Here is a 13,828-nt window from a genome sequence, read left to right on the forward strand (position 1 = left end):
GGCCAATGAGGGAGGGGGGCCCCACGATTGCCGCCGGGAGCGGGACCCGCCAGAGTGACGGCCAATGAGGGCGGGCTGGAGTTATAGAGAGAGCCCAAGACTTTCTTTTTAAAAGAGTACGAGGCTGAGGGATAACTTTATTGATGTGTACAAGATCATGGAGGACATGGATAACGTGAATGCTTACTCTTTTTCACGGGTTCAGGATTCTAAAACTAGAGGGCATAGTCTTAAGATGAGAGGGGAGAGATTTAAGAGGAGCTTTCGATAATTTTTCAGTCAAAGGGCTCTCCATATCTGAAATGCTCAGGAGGTAAGGTAAAATCCAACCACTGTCCAAGATCAATTTTAACATGCTGTTAAAAGGTGTAGTTTGTAAAAGTCTCTTAGCCAGTATAATTTTCAGGAAACACAATAAAACATTTGAGGCCCATTTGCAGTTTAGTAGGTTAGTCATATGGAGAATTAGATTTTCTAGTGTATAGCCTTTGATCCTGGTATCCAAGTTTGCCTCAGTCGTTCAGTAGAAATTGTAGAATCGTGTTTGTGACTCCATTTAAGCATTCACTCTTACGTTAACAGAAATCACCTTGAATGCACTCACTGAAGACATAAATATTAATTTTGCTTGACCAAACATCTGTTATTGAACATTAATTTAAAGCATCAATAATCAAAAATACACTTGCACATATTTAATCATTTATTAATAAAGAAATAAAATATTAATGTAGATGTGCTTATGTAAATGTGCATTTTGAGGTTCATTGCTCGGTGATTTTGGCTATTCATTTTTTATTTATCAGAATGCAATTAGACTGTTTTGGATTTATTGTAGCTTCATGGTTAGTTGACTGGACAGCATACTAACTAACTTTCTAGGGAATTGACAGCAAGATTCACTCAGGGTTATTTTGCTTTGTGGGATAATAGGATACAGTAAAAATTGTAAATTGTCCCTAGTGTGTAGGATAGTGTTAGTGTACGGGAATCGCTAACCGTCGCAGTCTTGGTGGGCCGAAGAGCCTGTTTTCGCGCTGTATCTCTAAAACTAAAAGCTAAAACATGGACTGGCAGTGCCCTTGCAAATTGTACAATGAGGCATTCTTTGTGTTAGAAAGGACAGTTAATAAGAAAGGGCATTTTCGTCAGCCAGATGGTAGGGTAGCTGATGGGGAAGAACTCACTGGTGCAGACCCTAGGCGCAGCATCTAGTTTGTGAAATGACTCGGGCTCCTGGAGTAACTCAGCTGTCTGCTTAAGTAACTAAGACAGCAGAAGAAGGGTCCCATCGTCGCCTGTCCATGTTCTCCAGAGATGCTGCTCCACCCATTGAGTTATTCCGGCACTATGGGTGCTTTTGTACATTAATCATCATCTGCTGTTCTTTGTTTTAACTACATACAATGATAATACCTTCCTCGGTTTTAGTGGACAATCAGCAATAACACACAACCACAATGTCTAACAAAATACCTTAATATGTGGCTACTGATCCAATACATGTAAAATTTGAATTTGAAAGGAGACTATAAATTATGTGTAAAGGTTGAAATTGATGCCTGGCCACATATGAATAAGTTATTTGGTGTTTTTCTAATTTAAACATAGCTGCACTTAATATAGGGAAAACAAAGAGTTAAATATGGCAACTGATAATATTTTGCCTGCGGTGCTGGAATGTGCTGTACACCATCTTATGATATTGTGGTTGAAAATAGGGACAAAATGTGAACATTGATTAAAATTCATAATAATAGTGATCTGTGTTCTTTGACGATACCGTATTCTCATGCCAAGAGTTCACACTCAATTCGGAACAAAAATCCATGTAGTGAACTTCACACACACGCACGCAGTGTGACAATGGGAAATAAATCATAGTCAGCTAACCTATTGGTATCCTTCTGAGAAGTTTTATTCTAACACTGTGATTCACCTTGAATTTTGGCCTCTTGTGTATCTCTAGTTTCTTTATTCCAATTGGTGGTTAGATTTCAACTCTGAAATTTCATCATTAAACTTTTTTACACCCTCCTACACTCCTTTTCAAGATATTCTTCAAAACCTTTTTATTTGGACTTGAATGACAAGGTGTCAAATTCTGCTTAATAACACCATAATCTTGCGCCTCGGAACATTTCCCAACATTAACATAAATGTTTCAAGTAGTGACAAGTAGTCAAAATCAATGACAAATGACGTATGATTTGAACATTATTTTTTAGGAATTCATACGTTAGACTCCGGCATCTCTGCACAAACACGTGGGTTCACAGCACCAATATTCCCATCGACAAAGATGAGGAGAGACCAGTTATGCTAAAGGTAAGTTTTAATAAAACGTAAATGTTAAGTCTTAAATTGTGAGTTAACTGACAGCACCTCATATTCCGCTTGGGCAGCTTGCAGCCCAGCGGTATGAACATTGACTTCTCCAACTTTAGATTGTTCCTCTGTCCCTCTCTTCCCCTCCCTCTTCCCAGTTCTCCCTCTATCTTCCTGTCTCCAACTATATCCTTCCTTTGTCCCGCCCCCCTGACATCAGTCTGAAGAAGGGTCTCGACCCGAAAGGTCACCTATTCCTTCTCTCCTGAGATGCTGCCTGACCTGCTGAGTTACTCCAGCATTTTGTGAAATAAATACCTTCGATTTGTACCAGCATCTGCAGTTATTTTATTACACTAAGCTAACTGACAGAGTTGCCTCTTCTGCTTCCATTTCAGATCGGCACATCTCCAACTAAAGAAGACAAAGAGGCATTTGCTATAGTGCCTGTTTCTCCAGCTGAAGTGAGAGACTTGGACTTTGCCAATGATGCCAGTAAAGTGTTGGCCTCGATAGCTGGCAAACTGGAGAAGGGTACGATTACGCAGAATGAAAGACGGTAGGTGACAGCCCTGTAGCACACAACCAGCTATTGACCACCCAGGTTTTCATTGAAAAATGTGTAAATTCTCTCCCATCTTTCATTTTAAATCATGTCTATATTTTTTCCCCCACTTTCATGAAGTTACATTTTTGTAAAGATGACTCTCTGCAACATAATTTAAAACTCCTTAAGTATTCCTAACTTGCATTAACTGCAAACGAATACTGCATGGTATTTCCTGACTGACCAGACTGAATATATTTTAAACACTCTTGTGGTTATAAACTCTATCGTAAAGTTACAGTTGAAGGTGACTTTATGGGAGATTAGTTTATTGTCACGTGTACCAAGGCGCAGTGAAAAGCTTTTGTTGCATGCTATCCTGTCAGCAGAAAGGCAATACATTGATTACAATCGAGCCATTTACAGTGTAGAGATACATGATAAGGGAATTACATTTAGTGCAGGGTAAAGCAAGCAAATTCCGATCAAGGATAGTTGGAGGGTCACCAAAGACGAAGATAATAGTTCAGCACTGCTCTCGGGTTGTGGTATAAGAAAATAACTACAGATGCTGGTACAAATTGAAGGTATTTATTCACAAAATGCTAGAGTAACTCAGCAGGTCAGGCAGCATCTCAGGAGAGAAGGAATGGGTGATGTTTCGGGTCGAGACCCTTCTTCAGACTGACCCTTCTTCAGTCTGAAGAAGGGTCTCGACCCGAAACGTACACTCACTCAAAATGGTCTTTGGGACAATCTGGTAGTTTTGTAGCCATTGCAACTAATTGTACATTATCGACTTAATTTGAATTCCACAGATGTGGTGGTGGGATTTTGAAGTTGGATCTCTGGATTCCTCATCCAGATCTTTTGAGTTTCAAGGATTTGTTTTTATGCAAAGTTGCCAAATTATCAAACATGAAGGCAAGGGCAGAAAATGCTGGAAGTGACTGCAGGTTGGGCAGCATTAGAAAGGAACGCACCAAAGTCAACTGGTCAGATTGAAGACCCCTCCCCACAACAATCTTCTCCCTTCATTGAAAGAGACCTGGCTTGTTTTTTGTCCCTGTGGACACTGCCTAATCTGCAGTGCTTTCAGGGTTTCTGTTCTAATTTCAGGTTTCTGGCACCTAGATTTTTTTTGTTCCAATTAAACTTAAAAACTAATGTGTAGAAAATGAGTTCCAAAATAATGTCAGATGGAAGAAGTTGAAAGAATTTGAAAAAATTGTGTGTTAACATTAAAAAAAATTGTGTTAACATTAACCACAGTATTGGAAGTAGTTCAATGATTCAATTATACAATAAAGTATCATGGAATCATTGAACAGAATCATTGATGTATTAGAAGTAATTTAATGTTTGCTAATCCTGGGATTATGCTGCCTAGCCGTTTATTTTGTTCTGTTTATTTTCAACAGTTTTGTTACAAAGCTTCTGGAAGATTTGATGTTCTTTGTTGCGGACGTTCCAAATTCTGGCCAAGACGTGCTAGAGGTGGTGATCAATAAACCAAACCGAGAGCGACAGAAACTCATGAGGGAGCAAAATATTCTAAAACAGGTGCGAGAGTCATAAAGCTTGGAAATAGTCCTTTGGCTTAATTCGTCGGTTCTGACCAGGTTTTATAAATTAACTAGTCCCTTTCGTCTACATTTGGCCCATATTCTTCCAAACCCTTCCTATCCATGTATCGGTCTAAATGTCTTTTAATCGCTGTCACTGTACTTGCCGCCACAGCTTTCTCTGGCAGCTCATTCAATATAGTTTAGTTTAGTTTAGAGATACAGTACGGAAACAGGCCTGCCGGCCCTCTGAGTCTGCATCGACCAGCCATCCCCACACACTAGCACTATCCTACACACTAAAGACAATTTACAATCTTTACCGAAGCTAATTAACCTACAAACCTATATGGCTTTGGAGTGTGGGAGGAAACTGGAATACCCGAAGGAAAACCCACGCGGTTACAGGGAGAACGTACAAACTCTCTACAGACAACACCCGTAGTCATGATCAAACCCTGGCCTCTGGCGCTGTGAGGCAGTAACTACTGCTGCGCTACCATGCCACCCCAAAGGGGCAGCATCGTCTACTTTGAAATCATACTCGCATTAAACCGAAGGCGGAGTACAGTGTTAGTAGAAGGAAATTGGATGGGTCTGCGGTCGAGGAAGAAACTGAGGGCTTTAAGGCCTTCCTGGTGGGAATGGAGGTGTAGAGTGACTGTATGTCCATAGTAAAGATGTGGGAGTGGGGGCTCGGAAAGCAGAAGTCATTAAAGAGACGAAGGTCATGTGAGGTATCTTTGACATGGGTCGGGAGAGTATGCCTATGTCCCTCTAGCTCTCGACTATTCTGCCCTGGGTGAAAAAGACTGACCATTCACCCTATCTATTCTTCTCATGGATTTGTGTACCACTACCAGGTCACCCCTCAGCTCCCAGTACTCCAGGAAAAAAGATCCCAGCCGAAGCAATCTATTCTCATAACTCAAATTCACAATCCTTGATAATATCTTGGTAATTCTGTTCTGCGCCCTTTCCAACATAATGACATTCTTTCATTAGCAGGACAACTACAAAACTCCAAAAGTGGTTTCACCAATGTCTTGTACAGCTGTAACATGACATCCCAACTCCTACGGTTAATACCCAGACCAATTACCCTGTAATCGTGACAAAGATCAGGAACTTGCTGCACAAGGATTTGCCACAGCAGATCCGCAGCCTCTCCGCTTGATACAGCACCAGCAGGCCGACCATGAATTACACAGGATTTACAGGCCATTCAACCCTACTAATCCATGCTATTCATGTACCACATGATCTTCCTCTCGTTATTCCAGTATGCCAATGTATTCTTCCATTCATGCCTCTGTCGGGTGTGTTAAATGTGGCTTTGCTGCTGATTTGAAGCTCCATGTGACAGCAAAAGGGGCCTGGAATTGGGTAGCAATCTGCTTCTGCTCATGGATCCCACAATTACCTGGAATGAAACCGAAAATGTTGGGAAAATGCAGCAGATCAGACAGCATTTGTGGAAAGAGAAACAGTCTATGATTCTGGTCTGAAATCCTTCTTCTGAACTAAAGAGGCCTTGTGCTGAAATAGTGACCGTTTCTCTTCTCACGGATGCTACCTTGACATCCAGCATTTTCGGTGGTGCAGATTTTGACCATTTGCAGTTATTTTATATTAGTATCTGGATCCTGTTTCGATTCGAAAGCAGTATTTCATTGATTTTTCAGTAAGCATAGGTAATGTGTGGTTACGGTGGACAATTTGCAGGCTGGTGATCACTGTTGGTATCTTGCTGCCCTGACTCCACAGATCTTTAAGCTGCTTCAGGCCCCGTTCACGGACAGTGGCGATGGCCCCATGCTAAGGCTGGAGGAGCTGGGAGACCAGAGACATGCTCCATTCCGCCACATCTGCAGACTGTGTTACCGAGTATTGAGACACTCCCAGCAAGACTACCGCAAAAACCAGGTACAAGCCCAAAATACTGACTCGTGTTGTCCAGTCAACTCTTAGCAGATGTACTTGTTTAAAGCATCACTCATTTGTATTAGTCAGCACCCCAGTGGCTGATCAGTCGCATTCTACCTTTGTGATATATTTTGTGTTCCATCATCATGGATTATAAGAACAGAGTTTAATGAGTATCTCACTGACTTGACAATATTTGTAGGACATCTTTACACTTGGGTGCTTTGATGTAGAAGACACTCAACACTGTGTGTAGGAAGGAACTGCAGATGCTGCTTTCCACCAAAGACAGCTCCACGTTGGATTGCAACCTTGTCGTGGTCTGGGGGCTTGGGTGTCTCAGTGACCCCCAGAGCTATGCCAGCGGGAGATTCGTCTCTTGTTAGGGTTTCCCATGCTGGACAGGTCGAAGGGTAGAGACGAGACGAAGAGCGATCCACTGGTCCTCCAGGTTGTGGGTTGAGCACAGGGCTAACAACCCCGCCTCGTAAAATGAATATGTTACGGAAACAACAACTGAAGGAATCAACACTACTGGGCGTGACGGACTTCCAGGGCTATCGACAGACGCTAGGATGAATGTCAATGGTGAAAGCCACAGCACATAGTCAAAGTAATTAAGAGCTTCTACGCCAACTTCTCTTGCAGAGTAGGGAATAGTAACCACACATTCCAGGTGAAGACAGGAGTTCGACAAGGGTGTGTGATGTCAGCGCTACTCTTCAATATTGCTATTGACTGGGTGATGCGTCAGACAACCGAAGATCAAGCAAGAGGCATACGATGGACCCTCTTCTCAACATTGGAAGATCTTGATTTTGCTGATGACATAGCTCTGGTCTCCCACACTCACAAACACACATGCAATAAAAAAACATCCCGTCTTAGTGACTTTGCACAACAAATTGGCTTGAAGGTTAAACCAGAATTAATGACACTAAACATTCAAAACCCCTTACCAATCCAAGTCAATGGAAACACCCTTCCCATAAAGTCAGATACGATGGCGGAGCACAAAATGACATTAAGAACCGGCTAAGCAAGGCTAGGAATGTTTTCAGAATGCTAAACAATGTATAGAGGTCCCATCAATACAGCACCAAGACCAAGCTGAAGATATACGGGAGCTGTGTCCTCTCCACCCTCTTATACGGCTCGGAATGCTGGAGAATGACAGCCAGTGACATCAACCAGCTGTCAGTCTTCCATACTAAGAACCTGGGAAGAATCCTTAGAATATTTTGGCCAAACACCACATCCAACCAAGATCTCCTTGCTCAATGCCAGCAAGAGTGTATGGATACCATCATCATGAGAAAGCGCTGGAACTGGATTGGCCATATACTGAGAAGAGAACCAGACAGCATCCCAAGAATAGCCCTGCACTGGACACCAGAAGGGAAAAGGAAAAGAGGGAGACCCAAAACCACATGGCGTCGAACTGTGGAGGAGGAAATTAAAACTATGGAATTGACCTGGGGTAGTGTCCAGAAACTAGCCCAGAACAGACAGGAGTGGAGAACCTTCGTTGTTGCCCTACATGCCAGGAGGCATAATGGGCAGAAAAGAGATAAGCTTAAAAATTATCTATAAATATAACCAGCCTCGTTTTTTAAGATGTCTCCTCCCCCAATGTCCATACAACAGGTCAAGGGTTTTAGTGGGTGCATAGAACTTGATTGCTCCACCCCAATGTTCAAGTAAATGTAGAGGCAGCTTTTCAGACACCTTGTTCAAGTGTTCCATGTTCCACAAAGCAGTACCTACTCATGTGCTCTCTTGTCCAGGAATACATAGCAAAACAGTTTGGCTTCATGCAGAAGCAGATTGGATACGATGTCCTGGCTGAAGACACAATAACAGCCCTACTGCATAACAACCGCAAACTCTTAGAGAAGCACATCACGGCAGCTGAAATCGAAACCTTTGTCAGCCTGGTCAGGAAGAACTGTGAACCGAGGTGAGTTAATTATGGGGTGGAGGAAATGAAACTAATAGAACTTTGTCATTGTGTTAAAAGCTAAAGTACTAGCAAAGTAATTGAAAGAAAATAAATACTCGGTTTTGTCGGAAATTCTGACAATTATAAGGAAGATGTGCAGATTATAATCTGTTTAACCCTAGAGCTCATATATGGGGAAGCTTGAGTTCTGTCCCCATGTGTTATGGCCCAGGTCTGCAACCCATGATGAGGGATGTCTCTCCAGCTTTTTTTCCGTGTATAATATGGTTAGATAAGAGTGCAGGTCATACATCTGCAACATTGATCTCTCAAAACTGATTCAACTGTGTCTCATAAGGTCATGAGGGATAGGAGTAGAATTAGAGCATTTGGCCCAGCAAGTCTACTCTGCCATTCAATCATGGCTGATCTATCTCTCCCTCCTAACCCCATTCTCCTGCCTTCTCCCTATAACCTCTGACACCTGGACTAATCAAAAATCTATCTGTGCCTTAAAAATATCCACTGACTTGATCTCTACAGCCTGTGGCAAAGAATTCCACAGATTCACCACCCTCTGATTAAAGAAATTTCTCTTCAACTTCCTAAATGAAAGTCCTTTAATTCTGAGGCAATGACCTCTAGCCCTAGACACTCCCACTAGTGGAAACATCCTCTCCACATCCACTCTATCCAAGCCTTTCACTATCCACTACAGGCCCAATGCCAACAAACGCTCATCATAGGTTAACCTACTCATTCCTGGGATCATTCTTGTAAACTTCCTCGTCTCAACTGAACAAACTATTTTCCTAACTTTATTTTTGTCACATGCATTTTCTCTCTGTTTAACCTCAATTTTTTTCTGAACTAAGAAAGTAATGTCTTCTCTTTCTCTGCAACCACCTGATTCCACCCTACCAATTGTCTTCAATTTGCCTCTTTCCCTGACTTCTATCAAATACTCATTTCACTTCTCCAGGTGCCTTTACCTTCCTTCTCATGTAACTTCTACCTTCCTGTGAGTCAACTCCCTTTTCTTGTCCCAAGCAAGTACTGCAAATATTCAGCTTATGGTTATTATTATGGGTTAAGTATTGGACAAACGTCAATTTATTTAAATAATAACATCTATTTTCTAATAATTTGATTTTCATTGAAATCTGATTTGAACTGTTTTTCTTTTCTAGGTTTCTTGATTACCTCTCTGACTTGTGTGTCTCCAACAACACAGCCATTCCAGTTACCCAAGAACTCATCTGCAAAGCTGTGTTGAACCCAGCTAATGGTGACATTCTGATTGAGACAAAGTATGTAACATGCAGGCAAAAGAGGAGTATTCTGCTCATGTAATTTGGTTGTTATTATTGAACTTGGATAAAGTTTTATTGCATGTGCACTTTACTGGTTTGGAGGATGACTGAATATGATTTTATTCTGTTTTGGTAAGTAATTCTTAAGAAGACAAGCATTTATTGCTGCTCATCCCTGGTTGACCTTGTGGAAGTGGTGGTGAGGTGTTTTCCTGAACCCCTGCTATCCGGGCGCTGAAGTGCTTTCACAATCTTGTTCAATAGGCTGACTCGGCATTCATGAAGTGATGGCTTGGGGCAATAGAAGTCTTGGGGCAGTGAGTCCTGTAGATTGCACATGTTGCAGCAATAGTGATGCTGATGAGTGGCTGAATGTTTAGGTTACTGAATAAAGTGTTGATAAACCTGTCTGATTGTATCCTGGTTAGTATCCAAAGATGTACAGGTATGTAGGTTAATTGGCTGGGTAAATGTAAAAATTGTCCCTAGTGGGTGTAGGATAGTGTTAATGTGCGGGGATCGCTGGGCGGCACGGACTTGGAGGGCCGAAAAGGCCTGTTTCCGGCTGTATATATATGATATGATATGATATGATAGTACAGCTGTGGCTACCACAATCCAGATAGTGATTTGCCATACTAAATGGTGCTTTTGTAGGTCATGGTGCCATACAGTGTAGAAACAGATCCTTCGGCCTAAGTTGCCCACACTGACCAACATGTCCCATCTACACCAGTTCCACCTTCCAGCATTTGGCCCATATCCCTCTAAACCTGTCCTATTTATGTACCTGTCCAAATGTTTCTTAAACATTGCAATAGTCCCTGCCTCAACTACCTCGTCCGGCAGCTCGTTACACCCACCACCCTCTGTGTGGAAAAAGTCACCCTTCAGGTTCCTATTAAATTTTTCCCCCCTCACCTTAAACCTACGTCCTCTGGTTCTCAATGTCCCTACTCTGGGTAAAAGACTCTGTGCATCTACCCGATTTATTCCTCTCATGATTTTATACACGGTAGTGGGAAGGCTTTAGTTTGTGAACAGTATAACTACTTGGCACAGATTGCCCACTGTGTTGAGGTGACTGGCCCAGTTCAGTTTCTAGTTATTAGTGACTGTAACCCGAGGGATTTCTCATGATGATGCCGTTGAACACTGGAGATGTGGTTCAGTCACACTCTTCCTGAGGCCATCCAGACACTTATGTTGCCAACATGTTACTCGTAATTTTTGTAGCTCAAGATTGAAGATTTTTGGATGGCGCTGGGTACGGCGTGATCATTGGCAGAAGGCCCCAAGTGTGAGCAATGGCCATTTTATTTCCATGCAGTTGCTTGTAAAGCTGAAAATGAGTTATGAACCAGGCTAACTTGGTCCAACAACTCTGCTTTTACAACTCTGAGTTGGTCTGTCAACTCTGCTTTTACAAACTGGGTTCACTTTGGATCTCTTAGACTTAACCCCAGATAGTTTATAGGGATAGTGAGATTTTGCCAAAGGGTGACTTGAGTTAGCCCCCCCCACCCCCCCCCCCCCCCTACAGTTCAATGATGAAATGGTGGTGTTTAACTAGACATGTGCACTCATCTACTTTCATGTGTGAGTGTTCAACGCTAAATGCTTCATTATACTTCAGTGTACGTGCACAGGGGAACATTCCCATGTTACATCATTTTTAGGCCATGGTTGACAATGCAACAGGCACCATTGAGACATTTCCCCTTTGAGTATATGTTCATAGATTCATTGTGGAATAGCATGGAAGTGGGCCCTTCAGCCCACTGTCAGTGCCGACATTTACATTTTACACTAATCCCACTTAATTTTCTAATTTTCCCATTAGTTCCCCAGATTATGCAACTTTGCTGCATCTCTGGGATGTGGGAGGAAACCCATGCAATCATAATCAATCATAATTGTAATTTGTTAGCCAAGTATGTTTTCCAACATACGAGGAATTTGATTTTCCATACAGTCATACCAAAAAACCACCAAGACATACAACTACATAAAATTTGACATAAACATCCACCACAGCGGCTCCTCCATATTCCTCACTGTGATGGGAGGCAATAAAGTCTTCTTTCTTCCTTTTTCTTCCGCGGTCGGGGAAGTCGATGGTCCCGCAGCCGACGATTGAAGCTCCTGCGTCGGGGCGATCAAAGCTTCCCCGCGATTGGAGAAGTCAAAGCTCCTGCGGCTTGGAGCTCCCGAAGACGGTCCCTAACCAGGGGACCGTAAGCTCCACGATGTTAAAGTCCGCAGTCTCCCGCGGTTGGAGCTCCCGAAGTCAATCCCTGACATAGGGATCGTTAGCTCCACATTGTTCAATCCACAGGCTCCTGCAGCTGGAGATCCCAAAGTCGGTCCCCAGCAAGAGGCCGCCAGCTCCAAGATGTTAGGCCGCAGCGTGGACGGCGATATGACACAGAAAAAAGTTGCATCTCCGTTGAGGAAAGAGATTAAAATAGTTTCCCCAACCCCCACCACCCCTCACATAATGCAAAACTAAAAGTACATTGAAACATATATTTTACATCAAACTAAAACCAACAAAGAACAAAAAAGACGAGACAGATCATTGGCGAGGCAGCCATCGTCGGCGCCACCTGGTGGTCTCACAGGGAGAACGTGCAGGTAGCACCAGAGGTCAGGATTTCTGGAGATGTGAATCCACAGCTCGACTGGCAGCACTGCTGCGCCACCCATATTCAGCAATGTTTATGAAAATTGCATTGATTATCTTGTCTATTCGTTAAGGAATGGCACAAATATTATCTGAAGTTCCTCTTAAATCACACACTTAAAACGCAAGGCCAGATCAATTCCCAAATTCTATTGATCATGCTGCCAGGTTTTGTACAATCTTGAGTGTATAATTTGCAGCACTAACTCAAATCCTTTAGATCAGGAGCTTTTTATGCGATTCTGTGTGTATTTTCAGAAGAGATGGTCGGTCGCCTAATATTCCCTGCAAACAAAAAATAATAAAATAAGTATTGCGTTCGGTGTAGAAACTCAAAACCTCATTTGACTGTGAATGTTGCTTCAAAGTACAAAGACACTTTACTGGAACCGTGTCTTTATTTCTTTTTGAAGGAATAATCTGTTGTTGGCTGTTTATTGCTGTTAACCTTTATTCAATGAGTTGAGCTTCCACTGTTTCTCCGCTGCAGGCTGGTTCTCTCCAGAGTGGAGTTTGAGGTGGAGAATGGTGGCGAGAGCCGTCTTGAAGTTGGCGAGGATGAAGAAGTGTGGCTTTTTTGGAATGACAGCGGCAAAGAGCTACGGAGCAAAAGCATCCGTGAATTAGCTCAAGATGCCAAAGAGGGCCAAAAAGAGGACCAGGAAGTTCTTAGTTATTACAGGTACATCGCCCTGCACAGCACACAATAACATATCACTGGATGGCAGGGTGGGGAAGTAGTTAGTGCTGCCTGCCTCTCGGCATCCAGGGACCTGACTTCAATTCTGACCTTGCTCCCTTTTGTGTACATTCTCCCTGTTGCAGCATTGGCTTCTGCCAGGTGATCTGGTCTACTCATGCACTCAAAAAGTGGACTAGTTGGTAACAATGGCTGTGGTAAATTATCCCTAAGTTAAAAAAGAATGGAATGCAAGTTGGTGGGCATGTGAGAACAATAAGTTATAGGGATATAGGAAAATAGAAGCGGGGGATTAGAATTTACCTGCTGGTGCCAGGCATTGATCTGATGGGCCAAATGGCCTGTGTTGGAATTCAGTTAAATTGCGTAGGAAGGTTTGAAGCCTTGCACAAACCAGTACCAGCTCAGTTCTAAGACACACACATTTCGGAGCTTGGTGGATTCATTTCTAATTCACTGCCATGAACACAGAAGGTAGGCCACTGGTCCAGCTGAGTGTTTCCAAATGCTGGAAGTTTTGACCTGTGGAGTTAATATTAAGCTGAGCAACCTGAATCAATCTTTGCAGTCTGACACACAAGAAGCCATTGCACAATTTAAAGAAGAGGCAGTTTACTTGAGTCTTGGCGACTATTTGTCCTCCATTAATATTCAAAGTAAATGGATCACAAAAGAATTAGAAACTGGAGTTGGACACGCAGTCTCTTGATCCAGTTCTGCTATCCAATGAACTGGGTGTTCAAGTATTGTTGAACCTGTGCTTCATCCAATTCCCTGCTTGATCCATGCGTCCTAGATTCCCTCATTATCCACAAATTCAG

General features: G+C 42.6%; 1 protein-coding gene across 12 annotated transcripts in view; it reads left to right on the forward strand.

Annotated features, from left to right (window-relative positions):
- LOC144601899 (inositol 1,4,5-trisphosphate-gated calcium channel ITPR1) overlaps positions 1–13,828 on the forward strand; it is a 446,238-nt gene that overhangs the window by 169,088 nt on the left and 263,322 nt on the right. For all 12 annotated transcript variants that reach the window (XM_078414430.1, XM_078414435.1, XM_078414436.1 and 9 more), the window contains exons 13-19: positions 2,229–2,328; positions 2,727–2,887; positions 4,297–4,438; positions 6,208–6,366; positions 8,154–8,326; positions 9,499–9,618; positions 12,798–12,989. In XM_078414430.1, the coding sequence (XP_078270556.1) occupies positions 2,229–2,328; positions 2,727–2,887; positions 4,297–4,438; positions 6,208–6,366; positions 8,154–8,326; positions 9,499–9,618; positions 12,798–12,989 (1,047 nt within the window). The remainder of the gene's footprint in view (positions 1–2,228; positions 2,329–2,726; positions 2,888–4,296; positions 4,439–6,207; positions 6,367–8,153; positions 8,327–9,498; positions 9,619–12,797; positions 12,990–13,828) is intronic.

The sequence above is a fragment of the Rhinoraja longicauda genome, chromosome 17, assembly GCF_053455715.1.
Source record: "Rhinoraja longicauda isolate Sanriku21f chromosome 17, sRhiLon1.1, whole genome shotgun sequence".
NCBI lineage: Eukaryota > Metazoa > Chordata > Chondrichthyes > Rajiformes > Arhynchobatidae > Rhinoraja > Rhinoraja longicauda.